The sequence below is a fragment of the Lepisma saccharinum genome, chromosome 18 (assembly GCF_977018435.1).
Source record: "Lepisma saccharinum chromosome 18, izLepSacc3.1, whole genome shotgun sequence".
Lineage (NCBI taxonomy): Eukaryota > Metazoa > Arthropoda > Insecta > Zygentoma > Lepismatidae > Lepisma > Lepisma saccharinum.
Window position 1 is genome coordinate 44,299,197 of NC_139246.1, and position 21,586 is coordinate 44,320,782.

Here is a 21,586-nt window from a genome sequence, read left to right on the forward strand (position 1 = left end):
TTTTTTACCCTGGTGGCGAGAATTGGAACTATTTGTTTCTTTGTGGGTTTTTTTTTTTTTTGCATAATTCGTGAGCGCATTGCTTCATTAGCATATCTACGAAGTTTCAGACTGCTACTCTCATTACAGCCCGTGCTGTACCACTCTGAACACCGTCATTTAATTATAACCACCTGGTACTAACGTTCAAATACGCGAGAAGTAAATCCGCTGCGTATTTACGTTACTCCAGATTGCCGAGACATACACAGCGACGTACTACATTTTCATCCATACACCCTTCCCTCGGAGCAGTGGATCGAAGGCAGTGATATGCGTCTACGCGTAAACAACGATAGTCTACATTCGACACGTAGACTATTTTATACACGTAGATTACGTAATCTATGTAAACAACATGGCGAAAGTTGATAACTTAGTAAAGGGCGCCGTGGAATTAAAAGAAAATTATACTGCGTATCAGTTACTGATGTGTGAGGAGAACTTTCCATACTCTTCCTTCCAAATTCGAACAATTTGTCACCTAGGAAGAAACCTAATATAGGAAATAGTCTAGTGTTTTATGGGAAAAAGACTCTTGCCTCACGACTGCCATCTGTTGTTGTTTTTGCATACTATGTATCTTCTTCCATAGTTGATAATAGAAGAGAAGAGAAATTTTGTTGTAAATAGGGTTCTTTTCATTTCTTTAGGAACCAATATAGTTGAATATGTCACTTTCCCTTCATGAAACCCTTGAAACTTAATTTTAATGCACGTTAGATTGTCTACGAAGTCTACGTAAACTACAACCCAATGTAATCTACGCGTAGATTACGTGTAGACAACGCATGTAGACGTAAATTTATAGTCTACGGCACATCACTGGTCGAAGGTCTCGACTACCTATCACACGTGGTCCTAGGCTATGAAGGAAAGAAGAAGACAAGGTTTTCATAAACGCCATATGTACGTGAATAGATACAACCATTTTGCTGGTTCTCGACGTATTTCAAGGAAGTTATGTTGCTATATCAAGGTTGCAAACTTCTAAGAAATCAGGTTGTCAACTCCAGAAAGACCGCCACCTTATCAAAATGATTAGTTTTATCACAATTTTAGTCTCTGGGCTTCAGGCTTCGCAGATAGAATAACTAAGCTGCTCGTCAAGTCAACCTTGCAGCAGGTTTTCGCATATGTAGTTCCAAACGTGCGCGCAAGAACATAGTTCCACTGAGACGGGTTCTATTCCGACACAACTGCATACTTGCAAGAAAACAGTTATTTAATTTGTAATATACAGACAAAATAGTACATCCATTAGCAGGTATGGACTTAATTGGTTGCAATCACTGTGCAGACGAACTTAGAACCGTAGATTCGCCAACTGCAATGTGTAGTGCGTTGAAGATACACTGAAACTTTAGAGCGAGTCGAGCGAGACTGAATGCGTTGCAGAACGCGTGCAATCGGCGATACCAGTGTTGCACATCCCACTCTTTTAACCCTATGTTTATTGTAGAGCGGCGAGAATGGCTGAATCTACTGTTCAGCGCGCGGTTTTACCCTAATGTTATTTTGGACTTCGTCCGAAGGGAAATTTTCTTCAAAGACAAGCAAGTTGTTTTGAATGCATAATCCTCCTTGCGGCAGCAAGATCAAAGTAAAACAGGGCGTGAGGTGATTTGCCGTCAATGTGCGCACGAATTGTATCACGGGTGTTGAATGATTTGCTGTTTGAGTTTAGCAAGAGGAAACGATTGTTTGTTTTTTGACGACAAAAGAATCTCCGCGGTATTAAAAGATATCGCAGTGAGAAGAAACATGTTTATTATTTGGACGAGACGTCCTTCAACTCGGTGGGTGGGGGAAGGGGGAATAAAACATGGAAGGATACCAGCATGCAAAACCACGCCAGGGCTGAAGAAACCAACGATGAGGGGAAGGGGGAGGTTTATTGTTTCACCCACTGGCGGCAATGAAAGCTTTGTTGAAGGTGCATATTTACTGTTCCGCGCAAAGAAAGGGAAGGGTGATTATCCGCAAGAAATGGACAGACCAAGATTTGAATCCTGGTTTAGTGAAGTGATTCATAAATTGAAACCAGAGTAATAGCGACAGACAATGCACCTGATTGTATATATCACCAATAACAAATCATGTTTTTTTGGTGGTATAACTTGAATTGCGTGTGTCTTACAGGAACGGATGTATTGCGGACGAAGCAACCACGTTTTTCATAAATGTATTTCTTTCTAAACCAAAAAAAAAAAAATTGTCATTAAATTCAAGAGGGCCTATCGTTGTTTACTTTTATCTTTGTTCATTTTTATTCTTGCGTGCTCGAAATATACACACACGCTCTCATGTTTCGAAGATATTTCGCATTTATATTAAGTAATGACACATTTATTAAATAATCTATGCGCAGAAAGTACTTTTAAAATTTTATGTTTCAGGAGACAAAGAGAAGCAAAAATACATTCCACTTGACATGCATGCGGGTTTTGATGTGTTGTGCGGTTGGCAATACTGTGGATTTTCTCAGTGTCTGCGATGTAAGCAGCTCGGCGGTTGAGGAAAGACTGGCACGGAAGATTCTGAGCTCAGTTCTCGCGCGGATTGATACATAAAACCTGCTGCAAGGTTGACTTGACGAGCAGCTTAGCCTAGAATATAGGCTCTTGCCTCGGAGCCAGTGTGATGTGCGTTTACGCGTAAACAACGACAGTCAGAATTCTACACTTAGACTATTTTATGCACGTACATGACGTAATCTATGTAAACAACATGGCAAAAGGTGATAACTTAGCAAAGAGCGCCGTGGAGGTAAAGCAAAAGTATACTGCGTATCAGTTGCTGATGTGTGAGAAAAACTTTCCATACGCTCCCTTCCAAATGCGAACAATTTCTCACTTAGGAAAGAAACCTAACATAGGAAATATTCTAGTGTTTTATGAAAAAAAGACTAATTTTGCATCACGACTGCCATCTGTTGTCTTTTTTGCATACTATTTAATTTCTTCTATAGTTGATAAAGAGAAGAGAAATTTTCTTGTAAATCGGATTCTTTTCAGTTAGGAACCAATATGCTTGAAATGTCACTTTCCTTTCATGAAAACCTTGAAAATTAATTTTAATGCACTTTAAATTGTCTACGTAGTCTACGTAAACTACAACCCAATGTAATCTGCGGGTAGATTACGTGTAGACAACGCATGTAGACGTAAACTTATAGTGTACGGCACATCACTGCTCGTAGCCCAGTTCTTCCAAGCACAAGCTTAGGTAGTTCCGTACTACCTGCTTTCTATACAGGGTGTATCAGAAGTCCGATACCACCCCTTGTAAAATCCGCAGTGATATATTTTCATGGAATTTGATATGGGCGATACATAATAAGCCTAGGGGGACATCTTTTAGAGTATATCACGCGGACGGTCGCCATCTTGGTTCCGCCATCTTGAATTCAACTTTTTTATTTAAAACGATAGGTGGGTCATGTGATACAGTGTGTAGTGGACGACAGCGGACAGTCACGGATGAAGCACAAGCTACGGTTGTGTTGACCTCCTTCTCGACGTCACCGCAGCGAAGCACACGTCGTATAGCAATGCAATGTGCTATGAGTCACAGTTCAGTTTACCGGGTGCTACAGAGGCACAAGTGGCATCCGTATAAGGTGCAAATGCAGTAACACCTGTCCGTGGTCGATCCAGATCGCCGCGTGCAGTTTTGCGAGTGGGCTATCCCGCAAGTACGGCAAAATCCAAACGTCGCTATGCAGATACTCCATCCCGATGAAGCGATCTCCTACGTAAATGGGGATGTGAATAGACAAAACATGCGCTATTGGTCGCCTGACAATCCCACATGAACAGATCCCTCCAGAATGACCGGTGCAGGGAAGATTATGGTGTGAGCAGGCATATGGGGAACACGGATAATCGGTCCTTTATATATTAACGGAAAATTAAATGCGGAACGATACCTGGGGATGCTACAGGAACAGATACTGCCAGCTCTGATGTCGGAAGATGGTACATTTCCCAGATTTTTTCAACAAGATGGTGCGCTTCCCCATTATGGCGTCCAGGTGCGTCAGTACGTGGATGAACAATTTCCTGGGGCATGGATTGTTCGATGTGGGCTCGTTGAATGGCCTGCCCGATCAACACACCTAACGCCAATGGATTTCTACCTTTGGGGACACGTTAAGGCAATGGTGTATGATGTGAAAATTCGTGATTTTCGTCATCTGGAACAACGTATCATTGCTGGCTTTGAGCAAATTTCACCAGATACCTTGCTCGGTGTCCACTGACATTGGGAGAAGCGTCTACACACGTGCATTGCCCAACATGGACAACATGTTGAGCACATTCTGTAACAGGTAAATCTCAATTTCAGATGCAAATAACTTTTCACCAAATGAAGTTCCATGAAATCTGATTTCAGATGATATCCTGACGAAATTCTAGCCTATGCTCATGTATCACATGACCCACCTATCGTTTTAAAAAAAAAAGTTGAATTCAAGATGGCGGAACCAAGATGGCGGCCGTCCGCGTGACATACTCCAAAAGTTGTCCCCCCTAGGCCTATTATGTATCGTCCATATCCCATTCCATGAAAATACATTACTGCGGATTTTACAAGAGGTAGTAAAGGACTTCTGATACACCCTGTACAAAGGGGTCCCCAGGTACTGAGCTTTCAGCGGTTGTACCTAAATAATTATCGTTGTTCAAAGTAGCTTTGTCTTGGCTGAGGGAAGATCAGGGCATTATTTTCGCTGGTTCTTCCAATCCCAACCTGCCCTTTCATCCCCAACCGCCTTTACGTACGCGTATACGCAGAAAAGTTAAGACCTCCTAAACGTTTGGGCCGTTGGAAAATTAAGGGAGTGTGTAAGAATGTTACGGTGCGTACCATCCGCATGTCCCCAAATACTGTCGGATTTCTACGTCGCGTGCAAAACTTAATGACCTTGGCGTGTTTTTGCGTTAATGTATGTCCGCCTCGAAATTAAATCGACTGTGGTGCAAACATTCATAAGAGAGATTTCACACCGAAGTGACAAGCGACATGTCGCCTGGCATCATCTGAAATCGAGCAAGCGTAACCTTATACATGCGTAGTATTTCACATACGGGTGGGGATGTTGGGAGGCTATCTTGAATTTTGGAATTGTTGATTAGGAAGACCTGGGTTTCGATTTCCAATGTGTGTAATTTTAGGTGTGAATTCTTGCAAGAAGTCCCTGCATGGAGCGGTTCTGGAGTTCGCCCAGCCTCCAATAACTAAGCAACTATGTAAACTCTGAAGGGGAAGAGGTAAAATCGGTTTGAGCGTTGTGCTGATCACGTCATCTCCACATATGACCGATATTTTGAATATGTCGGGTTCCACCTTCACATCTTGCACGTGCCTTTCGGGCATGATGTAATGTGCAAGGAATATATTTACCTTTACCATTCTAACAGTTTCAAAAAATATAACTCTTCAAATATGGTGCGTGTTTTCATATGGGCAGTGAGCAAAAATTAAATTAAAAAATTTAAAGCTACATACATTTGAGGACTATTTTGAAATTGCACTTGAGCGAAATCCATCTACGGGTTATAGTTAGTGGCCGAGAAGGCAAATTTTCGTATGTCTCGCATGCTATACCTTGCTCAATATTATTTCCAAAACTCTGTCTACACTAGAGTTCAGCAGCGAGAGGATTTCGCTCCAACGCCAAAAAGTTCGCGTGGACAACGCTAGATAGCGCAAGAAATCGAAAGCTTCCTCGATGTAATGAATAACGCTAGAACATGCAAAACGAGCGGTATAGACTCGAAGCCCAGTAGTAGACGTAAACACAGTAATTTATCTGTAGTATTTGGCCCTCAAATATAGACCGTGAAATGAAATACGCAGTGAAATTGAAACGTAAGTGAATAAAGTCATCATCTCCATGTTAAAATGTACTTTAGTCTATCTATACAGTGATATATGAAAATGAAATAGATGATTTGGAAACTACGAAGGATATTTTACCTCTACTTTTTTTTTTTTCGAAGTCAGGACTTTTCCTGTCCAGCATATTGTTTATTGAAGTGGGATGTGGGTTGTTTACATAGTAAATGTGTACAGGAACATTGATAATTACAATGACATTAGTGTTTCCTGCTACTGTCGCAGGAGAGAGGTCGTGGGTATGTGCCCAACATATACAACTGACTACAAACAATACATACAAGATATACAAGGATTAATCATGATAATTTACACGAATTTGAACGATTTTATTACTATATTAAAATGATATTCGATTGTAAACGCTCGAGGGTGAGAGGCTCGAATGAGTACGAGCGAGCCAAAGTGGTACCATGCAGTAATCTAGGCTATACTATATTTTTAGGGTGTAAGAAACTAACATCACATGTACAATGGGGTTATTTGTGTTAAGAATTACAGAAACACTGCATTGTATGATGTGTATTTGATTGGTGCTGCCACCTGGTGGCTGATTGTAGAACTTATGACTCTTGGTGAGTAGTATGTGTGAACCACGGAGTATTCTGTGTGAGCAGTCTCTACTGCAAGGACGTTGGCTTTTTCTTGTTAGTTTTTTCTCTTATGTAATGCTGTTTGTACGCTAACTACAATATACGCTAAACATTGATACATTGGACTATTTTCTTCAAATAACTTTAACAATTTGCAATAAAAGTTTTAAAATATAGCTTTTAGTTTAAAATGACAAATGAATAACTCATGGCGCAACAGCTCGTGAGGGCCAAGGCCTAACTAGTGTTTAGTTTAAAAGAAAAAGTGAAGCAAATGTGTAAACACGATAATCCTTATAAATTTACAATCTTGATCCGGACTTTTTATAGTGCCTGGAGTAAATAGTTTGAACGTAATTCATCACAAGTTTCAAAATTGAAGAGACAAACTTACATTCCAAAATTCGTTTGATATTTCCTATGCTACATTTTCGGTGCTTATCAAACGAAGCTCCAGTAAATTAAAGGGCTTCAGGTCGTCTAGATCTGGCAATATAAATCTCCAGTTGAGAAGTGACGAGGAGTGAAAGGGGAAAATATCAGGACTTTTGCCCACTATAACTGACTTTAGATATTTTGAGCTTAAGGGGGTCGGTGGAAAGGTTAAATTTGAATAAATTTTAGATGCTCGACGTATCCTATTTACCCCCCATTTTGTGCCCTATCTTGAGGGAAAGCCTTATCACTGAAATTATAACTAATTTACAGAATTTCAAATATAAAGTAACATGTCGGTCTACTTTCAACAAATAACTTAGCTAATCGAACTAGGAAAGAATACATTTTGATCTTCAAAACCCAGACATTCATCTTCAGAGATAAATGAAAAGTCCCTTTATACCTTTTCTAACTAAGAATCTGAGTCCTCATGCAACAAATTGTCCTCTGTACAAACCAGCGCATTACTAATGCCACACTTCGTAAAGATTTAACCACTGTCTTAGTTTTCGCAGCATCCCATGAAGCTTTGGCCCATTCACAAACATTCCTGATGTAATTGAATATCTGCGTATCAGACTTATTTTTAAAGTACTTATACGCCGGTCAATCCAGCAAAACCTATAAAATTTCAGGAAATAAATGGTATTCTTGGCGCGCTGCAAATATGTAAAACATTATAAATTTGACAATAATATTGAATACATGTTTTACCTTACAGGTTTTCCTTATTTCTATCTTGGCATTAACACTGGCTAAACCTCAGTTTGGGCCAGGTACGTTTTCAGGCGGAGGAAAACAAGGTCCACCTGTTCCAATTTTAGCCTACAGTAATGACGTCAACCACGATGGATCGTACAGTTATACCAGCCTTTGTGAAATCTTATACAGAAGATGCTAGCTGTATTAATTTAAATTTTATCTTGCATGTTGTAGGTTAGTGGCATGTACGAGGTCTGTCCGGAAAGTTCGCGAACTTGGTAAGTTGTTTGCACTTACCTGGAAACTAATCAATTTTGCCACCTTCGAAGTAGTTCCCTCCTCAGTCTGCACACCAAATCCAGTGTTTCTGCCATGAAAGGAACACTTCTTTTGGGACGCTGTGCAGTTCCTGTAGCGAATTTCCCTTGATGGCGTCAAAGGATTTAAAACGGCGTCCTTTCAGAGCAAATTTTATTTTGAGGAACAAAAATAAATCCAATGAAGCTAAGTCCGGTGGAGGCTGGGGAACAAGTGGCGCCAAGTTCTTGGCCAAATACTTTCTTATCACCAGCGATATGAGAGTCTGCTTCTGATCCTCTGAAAACTTCCGTGGCACAAATTTTGCCGCTAGGTGATACATTCCAAAAATTTCGGTCAGAATGAGACACAGTTTTTGAGATGTTAACCTCTTCGGCTACTTCATGAATTGTCGGAAGGGTTGGAACGAATCACTTCATTAATTTTCTCCACCAATGAATCCGTTTTTGACGTTGATGGTGTTCTTGAAAGCGCATCATCTTCAACAGAAAGTGCGGCTACCTTTAAAACGCTCCCACCACTTGTGCTCCCAAAAGATGAATCTTCAAATCGTTTTTTTAACTCCATTTTCCGTTTCCGTATGAGAAACTTACTTACCAGAGGAGGGCTCACAGACCCACACTTTTCTTTATTAGTAACATTCAAGAAACTATTGTGTTATTGAATCACTGCTTCCTTTGTTGATTAGCCTATACATGTTCAGTTATTTATTAATTATAATAAATAACCATTTATTGCATGATTGTCACAGACATATTTTACCATCCACTAGAACTCACCAGGGGCGTCCCTGATGGCTTGGTGGTAACGTCGTCGCCTTGTAATCAAGAGGTTCCGAATTCGATACCAGGTAGAGCCACATCACAGTGGTTCGGATCCGACTTTAAACTGTAGGTCCAGTCCCGATTAGCCTTTCTGTGCATAAAGTGGACTTAAAACATAAATTCAAAATAAAACTAAAAAAAATCATTAATGCATTTTCGTTTACATAGGTGTAGTTGTTCATTAATTATAATAATTACCAAAATTACCATAATTACCACCCAATTGTACATTCTGACTAGCGTGATTGTCTGAGAATAACGCACATTAAAGGTGGCGCCTGATAAGACAACCTAGTGCATTTTGGCTCCTATTTACAATACATTTATGCTTTTATGAACAAAAGTTATACAGAAATGTTGGGAACACCCTAGGTAAAACTCTAATTTATTTTCAATTTTTTAAAAAAATGTTCACAGTTCTAAAATCGAAAAAAAGAGTCAGTGGGCCTGACAGCCCCCCCCCCCCCATCGGGTAAGCTAGGGTTAACATCTGATGTGTATCCGTGAAGTAATTTCTTAGTTTCACGCAGAATTTAATAACAATCAGCTGCTCCTCGCTTATTTCGGTACGAAAGAAAATCACTGAATGCAGTCAACAAGTATTTACACAAATGAAAGTAATACAACAAATCAACATAGATCAAACTGCTAGATACAAAAGTTGCCGCTAGATGGCTATCTAGAAAGTATTCCGATTCAATTATCTATTTCCGAATAAATGAAAAGTTCATGAACATTTCAGGCGGCACGTATTTGCATCGAGAAACTATGTACAAATTTTACAGACACGAGGAATCAATTGAACTAAGAATCCGTATGAAATTTTAGTTTTCAGCCTAATTTTCTCAGGTACGCTGCGGGAACTGCCTTATTTATTGCTACCGAGGTTATAATGAAAAATATAGAAAGAAATGTCTCTCTTTGTTGTTTATAAGCTTTTGAGTCCCAAGCCAATTTTCACATGTAACCCCCTTGGTCCCGAGCCGATTTTGAGCAAAATGCAGAGTTTCAATTAAATGAGTGTAGATCGGAGGCTAATTGCCCTAGAGAGATGAGTGATATACTGTTGTACGCGGAATGAACCAGAGATTCAGACTATATGAAATTTTTGCAAATTCGGCGTATATGTGGCGGTGGGGAGGGGGCTAACTCTCAAAATTTCGGGGGAAAAAATGGAGTTCCCCCTCCCCCCCAAGAAAAAATACATGACAGTGTCGACTTGCACATGGAAATGATCGCTGACATGTAAGAAACACATAAATATTTCCATTATTATCATATGACCAATGTAACGTGAGTTGTACCACCAAAAGGAATGGTACTAATTCAAGCTTCAAAATGCAGCGGTACCTTGAAATGAATTTAGCTCAGAGACTATTTGCCCTGGAGATATGAACGATATACCGTTGTGCGTAGAATAAATCACAGATTCAGACGATATATAATGTATGCACATTCGCCGTGCATATGGAGGGGAAAGGGGGGAAATCACTTGAAAAATATGTATTTTTAAAGAAAATAAGGGGTTTCTCCCTCCGCCCCCTCGAAAAAAAGGATATGAAAAGTTCAAAATGCACATAGATATTATCGCTGGCATGTAAGAAACATAAAAATATTTTCATCATTGTCATATGACCAATATTACGCGAGTTGAACCCCTGAAGCGAAAGGCTTGTACGCCACTGTCTCAAGGTTCGGAATTGAGCGAAATGCAGAGTTACATTGAAATGACTATAGCTCAGAAACTAAATGCCCTAGAGATATCAAAGATATACCGTTGTACGCAGAATGAATCACAGATTCAGACGATATATAATTTATGCACATTAGGCGTACATATGGAGGGGAAAGGGGGGAAATCCCCTCAAAAATACTTTTTTTTAAAAAAATGGTGTTTCCCCCTGCCCCCACAAAAAGAATATCAAAATGCATAAAATGCAAAATATATGCAAATTCGGCGTATATATGGAGGTAGAAGGGAGGAAACGCCCAAAAATAATTTTAAAAAATTATGTCAATTCACTCAAAAAATGTCCTCCCACTTGGGTACAAAACGACACACCTACGCACAACTTTCACGGACGAAAAGCTACAACGCAGTGAAAAATGAGCGCCGATTCTTGCAGCTGCTTGAAATTCTATTTTTAGACAATGCAGGATAACCTGTGTTGCAACTTGTGGACACTTGCGCTAAAAAGCAAAGGCTTCCTTCAGCGCGCTTCGAAATTCCGTTCTCACAACCCAGATTCAACAACCAGTCTTCCATCTCCCCCACCCCCTGCTTGCGATGCCCTCACGGAAAACTTTCATTTTGACATCGGATACTGATAAACAAGCTTCCTTCTAATGCAGTTACCAGGCGGGAGTGAAAAGCATTGCTTTAGAACAACAAAGCCCGTCTTCCTTTGTCGCCAAAAATTTTCCCTTGAAAAGAGACGCAAAAGAGAAGTCCCTTCTCCCGCCTTTTCCCCTCCATTTTAATGAAGAAAAAAAAGGTGCAAGAAACATTTCTGTTAAATACATGTGTTAGGAACAATATATATATAAAAAAAATCGAAATTCTAGCCAAAAATAGAAAAGTTATAACGTAAAAACTACGACCTTGACACAGCGTTTCGATCGAGACGCTTGGGACCGCGAGGGTTACATTTGGGTATCTCGATCGAGACGCTTGGGACCCAAAAGGATGACCTTATCAGAAAAGAACTTCACTTTCCAGTAGTACACCTCATAACTGCTTCTTGCATGCCGACGAGGATCTGGCGCCTGAACACACGGCCAGAATAATCCTCTGTGGGATCGTGTTTTCCTGTGTTTGTTGTTAGGTGCGGTACGTGCTTCTTTATACTCAGATTTATGAAGCCTCAGAGACAGTATATACCCTGTCCCAGTTATCTCTGGAGCAGGGGAGCAAAAGCAAGTGTCTGCGCAAGTTGTAACACGCAACGGCTCCACCGATGGGCACGTGAGAGGGAATGGGATTGCGTGGAGGGGAAAGCGACTGCAGTTACCAGTCTTCCAGTAGCTTGTACTTCTTCGCTCTGGCCACTCGATTTTCTCCCCTTCTCTGCCGCTATGAGAGGCCTTTCTTCAGAGATGACCGGAACAGGGTATAGCTTTAGTTGGTAGTAGTCTACGACAGTATTAGTTTTAAAGCAATTGAGTTAGGAAATTTTCAACATGGTTTTTAAAAATTGTATCCTGCTTTTCTTGTATTAAAACCCTGTCTTCCAGATTATTTAAATTAGGGGCTTATCCCCGTACTGTGTAACGGACACCAATAGCCTATGTGCTGACGCTCCCGTAATTTAAAATCAATCATTCTTATTAGTGTTTTTATGCAATGCATTAATACAATAAACAGTGGTGTAAGAACAAGAGGTAGACGTATTTATTTAGAGGGAGGAGGTAGATCCGCAAATGTGCTGTTGCAGTTTTAGATGCAAGGTGCGAATATAGTCATTAAATGTGTCATTACATAATTAACTAATATCATTAAAACGAGGATGAATCAAAAAATAAGATAACGAGCTCTCACGGGTATCATATCCGTCCTGTTCTTTGAATTTCCCGCCAGGCTCGCTGCAGAAGAGAACAGCTTTATCACACATTCGTTAGATGGCGCATATGTTGCGCCAGCCCCTCCCAATATCTGTTGAAAGATGTCCGCGCTCATGAAACATGGTCAAGCGAGGAAGTTCGTAGTGTGATCAGGTTTTTTCGTCTAAAGGCACCTCATCAACAGAAATTCATCGTCAACTGGTTAAAGTATACGGTGCTAATGTAATGTCACGGAAATAGGTGTGGGTTTGGCGCACTGTGTTCGATAACGGTAGAACAGATTTGCAAGATGAGCAATGATCTGGTCGGCCAAGCACGTCCACCACAGATGACAATTTGGGCCATACTGAAGGTCTGATTCATTACGATCGTCGCATTCGACTTAGCAAATATGGCTAAGGAACTCAACATCTCAGTGTGCAGTGTGCACAAGATCGTTCATGAGCAACTGGACTTCTCTCAACAGGCGTCTTGTTGCTACACGACAACGCCTGACCACATTCAGCCAACAGCACGCGTGAATTTTTACGGCGCTTCCGCCGGTAGGTACTGGACCATCCTCCCTACATCCCCCACCTGACACCCAGTGATTTCCATTTCTTCGGACCATTTCGCCTGGGTGGTAGGCGATTCACAAGCGACACGGAAGCTCAGCGAGCCGTCATGACGTGGCTTCAGGGACTTGACGCAGATTTATCCTATGCAGGTATTGATGCCTTGGTGTATCGTTGGAACAAATGTTTGGACGAACATGTCAATGTGTATCAGTGCCATATTACTGTGCATCAGTATATCTGCCTATGGAATACAGTTTGTCCATGAGAGCTCTTGTCACCTTATCTTTTGAATCACCCTCGTATATAAAGGAATTAATTTGCTACACTTATGAACTAGAAAATTAATTATTTTTAGAACTGGTGGAAAATGTTAAGTAATTACAAAATAGTTAAAATGTTTTTTTTATTAAGTGTTAAAGTTTATTTAATTCTGCTTTCTATAAATAATGAAGAATGAGATTTCATACTTACGCGTATATAAGTCTTGCATTCGTGTTTTACTTTTAGTGTGCATGTGTTGTGTAGATCTCTTAATTGTCTCTCCAGACAAAATATTTCCTTATCAGAGCTGCAGCTAGAGATTTCAGCGCTCAGGACAAGAATAGTCCTAAATTTCCAAGTGCCTGCCTGCATGAAGCTAGCATATTAAAGCATAGATATTAAGTTATGGGATTATCTATATACCATTTTCCGATGAATCTGACGAAAAGAAAACTTTGAATTCAAGAAATATAGCTAATAAGGGGACAGTCGGGTGTACAGCCCACCTCATCTTGATTCAATCGGTGTGAGGTATAGTTCACATCTGAAAATTTGATTGAAAAAATAGTGTCCAATATAAAACTAACATATAAATGGAAATATGAGAAGATAATTGTTGGATTTGATTGATTTGCTTCATTTTACTTCGCTATTTGTGCCACTTTTGGCTAATTTGCGAAGATGGGGATGAGTGACGATATGTTGAAATTGATGAATAAGCACTCACAAACATCCATGCCCAGGAAGGATTCGAACCCAGGACCTCTGGCGTCGTAGCGCGATGTGCTAACCACTTCGTTTTTAATATTTTTTTTTATTGTCTCATTCTGATATACAAGTTTTTGGATTACAGTGTTGTTTACATAAGTGTATTACAAAAAGTAAAAAGGTAAAGTGTTCCCCTGTGCATAGCACCACGCCATGAAGGCGTATAGGGGGTGTGGGGGTAACGCCCCACACTTTCTTGATCCGGTCGTGAGTGGGGGTGATGTGATCAGCATCACGCCCCTGACCGCCTTTACCCCCCAGGGTTTCCCCCAGGTACCCATGTTATTCGACGCTGGGTAGGCGCCGGGGCCGCTTCCACCGTTAGAAAAGTTCCCGGATTTGAACTGCTATTACAATTTGTATTTCTGTCTGGTTTGAAACTTTACATTTTTGTTTGACCTAAATTAAGTATAAATCACTATTAAGAAATTTGCATACTATTTCTTCCTTGTTTGAAGATGAATTTTTTTGTAGTGTTCTTGCAAGAAAATACTGAATTTTTTTCTGAAAACTACTCACGTCATTATGAAATATATAGTATAATAAGTATTCAGTTATCAATCATTGTACTGCTCATTGTAACCACTCCGCCACGGGGGCTGGCAATCATGAGAAGATATGAAATGAAGAAATAAAGGTCGACCAAATATCTGTGTACCATGGATTGCCGGGTTCAGTATCCTTGAAAGATTGGGCTCTTTACCCCTGCCCCCAATTTCAAGTTACAGCTCCGTTTCTTATTAGTCCAATATGGTATTATTTTATAATCTAATATATGACTATAGTGCTACGTTTTAATCCCATGCTGTTACCAGAGATAGTCTAGAGATGAGGAGAGAGATGCATACAACACTCAGAGATAGATCTTATTTTTCTTCGTGTGTATTTTCTACATTATTCTTAGTGAAGTACGTTTGAAGTCAAATCTAGTAGCTTCTCCTTGTTGTTATAAACAGGCACATATCTACATTTACATTTCGGGCGGGAAGTCCGATTAGAGTCTCAATAATAATAATAATAATATAAATAATAATAATGTAATTAGAATAAATATATTAAGTTAAGTTTATATGTTAGATATGAAATTAATTAATATTGTATTATTATTATTACATGAATAGGTAATTCTTCTCCTCTATCTTTCTCAATCTACATTTTCTTCCTACTTTCTTCATTCTCTCTCTCTCTCTTTGTTTGTTTACTTCTTTACCTCAACTTTTCTACTTCTTTATTTCTCTGTCTTCCTTCTCCTTAATCTGTTATATTCTTCTTCTAATCTTTTCCATCTCTCTTTCTAAATCAATATATTTTGTCTTTGTTTCCATCTCTGTATCTTCTTGTTTATTTACTTCTCTATTTCTCTACCTGTACACTTATTTCTATTTCTTTCTTTTCCGTCCTCTATATCTTTCTATCTTCCCCATCTCTCTACTGTCTCAATATCTGGGTTTCTTTCTTTCTACTACCTTCCTCTTTCTCTCTCTTTCTCTGTTACTCTGTCTTTCTTCCTTGCTCTCTCCTCTGTTTCTATCGTTTGGTATCATTCTTTCTTTACCCTTCTTTTTACCTTCCTCTGTGTGCAAGTAGGAGGCTATTTGATGACCTTATAGTACACAGCCTCGTGAGGACTATTTGCTTGTGCAGAAAACAATTGACCCCGTGTGACGCACCTGACTCAAGAAAGAGAGTAGTAAGCAATTTAAGAAAGAGGCAGCGATCATGATTGATTCAAGGAGGACACACAATAGACACAATGACTGTTTTCATCCTTCAAAGAATTTAAAATCATGAAATTATATAATAACAATTAGTATATTATTCAAGTAATGGGTTGATTTATAAGAGTCGCATTCTATTTACGATAATGGATTTTTTAACTCAAGCTGATCTTTCAACTGTCCTACCACTGTCGCTAATAGTCGAACAACAATTTAGACCAATATTACTCGAACTACCATCAATCGAACTAGCTTTCGACAATATTATTCGCTATACTATTTCTATAAATAGTAGATGAACTACCTTTTCGATTTATATTGGACGATCTGCAATTTTGAGTAATATTAACTTTTTGCTGACCAAGCGTCTCGAACGAGATACCCAAAAAGAAACCCTCAGGACACCAAGCGTCTCGATCGAGACGCTGTGTCAAGGTCGTAGTTTTTACGTTATAACTTTTCTATTTTTGGCTAGAATTTCGATTTTATTTTTTATATTGTTCCTAACACATGTATTTAACAGAAATGGTTTTTCGCTTTTTTTTTGTCTTCATGAAAATGGAGGGGGAAAGGCGGGAAAAGGGACTTCTTTTTGCGTCTCTTTTCAAGGTCAATTTTTTGCCGACAAAGGAAGATCAACTTTGTTGTTCTAAAGCAATGCTTTTCACTCCCTCCTGCTAAGTGCATTCGAAGGAAGCTTGTTTATCAGTATCCGATGTCAAAATGAAAGTTTTCCGTGAGGGCGCAAGCAGGGGGGGAGGGGGAGGGGGAAGACTGGTTGTTGAATCTGCGTTGTGAGAATGGAATTTCGAAGCGCGCTGAACGAAAGCTTTGTTTATTATAGCACAAGTGGCAAAAGGGGTTACCCAGCATTGTCTCAAAATTGAATTTCAAGCAGCTGCAAGAATTGGCTCTCATTTGTCACTACGATCTAGCTTTTCGTCCGTGAATGTTGTGCGTAGGTGCCGTTTCGTGCCCAAGTGCGGACATTTTTTGGGTGAAGTGACAATTTTTTAAAATAATTTTTTGGGGTTTTTCTCCCTTCCCCCTCCACATATACACCAAATTTGCATAAATTTTGCATTTTGTGCATTTTGACATTTTTTTCGGGGCGGGGGGGGGGGAAACACCATTTTTTTTAAGAAAAGTATTTTTGAGGGGATTTCCCCCTTTCCCCCTCCATATATACGCCGAATGTGCATAAATTATATATCGTCTGAATCTCTGGTTCATTCCGCTTACAACGGTATATCACTCATATCTCTAGGGCAATTAGCCTCCGATCTACACTTATTTTATTGAAACTCTGCATTTTACTCAAAATCGGCTCGGGCAATAGAGGCTTACTTGTGAAAAAGGTCTTGGGCGGCAAAAGGTTAATAGAACTACTAGTTTAACTAACATTGATCGAATTACCAATTTGACTAATATTGGTCGAACTACCAGTTCGATTAATAAGAAACTACATTTTTATTTTTATTAATGTCTATTAGTCAATATTGTTCAATTGCGCTTAATGCTTATAACTAGTTTCTAGCAACAAGAGTTTTGAACTATGTTATTCCAAAGATTATGGAATCGGTTTGAGCATAAGTATACAGTTTTGTGCGTGTGCGTGTTCCATTCTGATATCATATCACCATTGACGCTCATCGATATGATTAGCCAAAACAAGACAATTTCTGAATATATTTTTTTATGTCTTCATCTATTTTCGTTTCATTTGTGTTCAGTGTTAGGGAGATTTCACACCAAAGATGCACGCGACATAGAACTTCACACCGAAGAGACAAGCAACACGCGACATAGTGCGAACTTAGCAAAGAAACAAGTGTCGCATGTCGCGTGTCGCATGTCGTGTGTCTCTTCGGTGTGAAATCTCCCTTAAGGATATATTTAAATGGCAGTAGAACTGTAAAGGTTTATGCGTTATTTTCATTAACACCTTCTTTTCTATTCTTTTTAGTTACGAGACCGGAGACGGTAGCAAGAGACAGGAGTCGGGCTTCGTTAAGAATGCCGGGAGAGCCAACGGCTTGGAAAGTCTTTCGGTCCAAGGTTCATACTCGTATGTGGGACCCGATGGATTCACCTACACGGTGACCTACATTGCTGATGAGAACGGATTCCAACCGCTGGGTGCTCACATACCCACAGCCGTCCAGACACCTCTTCAGCCCGTATCGGAGTTAAAATTCGGATAAGAGAATTATACACCCTGTGCGAGAAATAAGTGCGGACATTGTCTGCTCTGCCATTTCATTTGGTGATGGAATAACTCAAAATGACTTGCTGGCGTAAGATGCGAATTAAATGAAGGATGCTGCTCCCGCAAGTACAAAGGATTCCCTGTTAACAAAAGTAAAATTTATATCCCATTTATAGCACTATCAAATACACCTACTCTTTCATGGAGCAATCGTTTCGAATCTTCAAATGTTATTATTGTTCGTTAATAGTGTTGGGCGATAGGATATATCGCGATATTGAAATAAATATCGTCCAGGCGATATCAAATAGGCGATATATCGTCACGATATTTGTAGATATCCTATCGTATCGGCGATATATCGTCACGATATTTTGGAGATGTATATGGTGTCGGAGATATACCGTCACGATATTTGGCGATATATCGTGGAGACGATATATAGTTACGATATTTTGGCGATATATATCGTGTCAGCGATATATCGCCACGATATTTGGCGATATCCTATCGTATCGGCGATATATCGTCACGATATTTTGGCGATGTATATCTTGTCGGCGATATATCGTCGCGATATTTGGCGATACATATCGTCGAGACGATATATCGTCACGATAATTGGCGATATATATCGTGGAGACGATATGTCTCCGATATCGCGATTCGGAAAAAATATCGTATCGTCTGTGACGATATTTTCTTTACTGTATATCGCGATATAAAATTTCCGATATCGTCCATCCAACATACAGGGTGTCCCAAAAGGTACTTTACAATTTTCATGTCATGCAGCACAACTTTATATGAAGAAACAGCATCTCCGTTTTGATTTACCAACCCATGAAGTTGTATTGTTAGTCCAGTTCAACATGCGCGCCTCTGGTGGCGCTTAAAACATCTAATCGTAACCCCAACTCTGTCTACTGTACCCTCTCTGGCATATCCCTGTCAACTGTAGCAATGGCAGCTCTTATTCTGGTTTTGAAATCATCAAGATCAATGACAGGACTACTGTACACTGTCAATGCCCTGCGCAGGACATCACTCGCTTCTAAGGCCCAGTGTGGGATGCACCATCTTATTCAATACCTGACAAGAGAACTTTCGCCGTTGGTGAATCACCTACAACAAAGTATATTCCTCTACGTCAATTACAAGTTTTGCTCTATGACATCAAAGTTGTAAAGTACCTTTTGGGACACAGTGTATTTTCTAGTTTGGAAGTAACAGCATGTACAGTCACCAGCAATAGAAATATGATACTCAGAACCTGAAATTCTGGATTTTCTGCATTACGTTATGTGTGTCGACGACGAGCGAAATAGTTCAGACATCGCTGTCGAGTTAGGCAGCACACATAACGCATTACATGGTAGAAGGTATTTCAGGATAAAGCTGTTCCATTCTATTCAGGTGACGGTACGTACGTTTGTACCAAGACGTGAAAGAGCCCGGTCAACCCTCGAACTAAACTAAGTTCTGCAGTCACCGCAGATAATGTTCCTGACTGTACACGTGTAGCTATATGCACAGTCACAGACATTACTGGGTTGTAATGATTTAATTGAATGCCAAAGGGTTGTAACAAAACCCACAAGTGTCCGTGATTATACAACTTCTCTCTTGCTTTATTTTAAAGAATTCAACAACATCAGCTTTCATTTTGCATGGTTTTTCTCTTCATCCTGATACAGAAAGCTTTGACTCGATGATGGTGACGACATTTTGGCATGGGCTGGATCACATGGCAAGCAGCTGATTGCATCAACCAAGTTCCTTTTGCTCGCTTACGGTTGAAAGTTAGACGACAGCGCTCCATGGTTTTTCTCTTCTAGGTAGAGCAGTAAAAGTCTTAAAGGGTAATAAAATAAGTTCGCCTGGTTATCAGAAAAGCATTCATTTACAACAGAGTAAATGAAAGATTGAAGATGAACAATGAACAATCTTGAATAGCTTAAATAATGTGTTGGCATTTGCTTTCTTTGAAAACTAATTGAAAGTATTTCAGTGTTAATAGCAGTGTTGAAAGTATTTGCCGACTAAAGTGTTTAATTTACATTAAATGAGATGTTTTGTAACTTTTACAAGAAAATAAACCGATTATAAGAAAGAAACAAGTGTTTTTCTTAATCCTGCAGCAGAATACAAGATGATTCAAAATTTTTGTCTGTGTTTCCATAAACCAACACTTCAGAATACTATTCAACTTCAGCGTATGTATGTATGTACGCATGCATGTATGAATGTATGTCTATATGTATCTATGTAATGTATGTATTTAATCAGTGGCGGCAATTGGGTTCCATAACTGGGAGGGGGCAAAGTGCCAAAACTGGGGCGCAAGGACAGTTTACTTTCCTTTGGTAGATAAGGTTTAGCATAGTGCGAGGTCAAAAGTGGCAAAAAGTGGAGCCAACTGCCTCCTCTCGCCTCCAATCGCCACTGTGTGTAATATATGTTTGTATGTTTACATGTATTTATATATGTAATGTATGTACACAATGTATGTATGTAATGTAATGTAAATATGTGTGTATGTAATGTATGTATGTATTAATGTAATGTCTGTAATGTGTGTATGTAATGTATGTATGTACGTAAATGAATGTACGTATGCATGCGCACTTCCGTCCATGGTCTCGGCTAAGGCAGCCAGACAGTATGCATGCATGTATGTATATAAGTATGTGCGTAAGATGTTCAAGTAATAATCAATTTCCCTCCAAATGTTCACTCTTTGTTGGTGCTGAACCAGTGATGGCCCCAGAGGGTGGTAGTTCGATCAGACCACCCCAAAATATGGAACTTTGGTATTGTATTTAGGTCTACACTAAATGTGCCTGCCCCAGAAAAAATTCCCATCTCCCCCTGACTCCCCATTATTTTACCCTGGTGCCGCCACTGAGCTGACATCCACGGAAATAGCCTCAACCAATCTAGGATAAGGATAGTATTACCTAAAGTTGAAACTTCTGTTGTTGCTTATACTGTTCGAAAAAGAATAGAAAGTATGCACATTGCTTTTTCAAACAGTCGCCATTTTGAAGAATTGCGTCATAATTTCCAACAAAAATGTAGCGAGTTAGTGTCACCAAATAACATAAGCCGTGAGAATAATAACAGAATACAGTCAAAAAATTAATTGGAAATGTTAATTTTAATTCTTTACACCTTATCTTTACGTAGTATGTAGTATATGTGGTTGAGCATTGGGGCAGGGACGGAGTGTAGACGGGTGTATCCCCTCAATTTTTTGGACAGGGTACAGAACTTCTTAAATTCTTTGATCTGAATTGTATCCACCAAATAACTCGTCAAAAGCAAGATGCTACAATCTTGTTTTAAGTAGCAAAGCAAAAGTTATTTTTTCGTATTATCTCCTAATCCAAAACAATTCTAACCACCGTGAACCTATTGCCCTATAATATATTGTACACGTATTGTACTATATTGTATTGGTTACCTGTGCTCCCGAAAAACCTTATTAGAAAATAAAAACTAATTAAAATTAGTGCAAAACAATGGATTGAAACCTAGAGCTTAACTGTTCCCTTATTGTATGGTTTTAAAACGTTAAAATTTTAAAAAAGAAATTATTATTAAAAAAAATATACTTTTTTAAGTAATACGTTTTTTAGTGATAGAATTCATTTTATTTTAAAAACTGACAGCCGTATAGCCTGCTCTAAAA

The 21,586-nt window shown here is 39.4% G+C and overlaps 1 protein-coding gene across 1 annotated transcript; it reads left to right on the top strand.

Moving 5' to 3' along the window:
* The first annotated feature begins 12,770 nt into the window (after positions 1 to 12,770).
* Positions 12,771 to 17,887, top strand: LOC146002229 (endocuticle structural glycoprotein SgAbd-2-like). The gene is made up of 2 exons (XM_083139947.1): positions 12,771 to 12,925; positions 17,650 to 17,887. The coding sequence occupies exons 1-2, from the start codon at positions 12,771 to 12,773 to the stop codon at positions 17,885 to 17,887; spliced, it is 393 nt and encodes a 130-aa protein (XP_082996073.1).
* Positions 17,888 to 21,586: the final 3,699 nt, after the last annotated feature.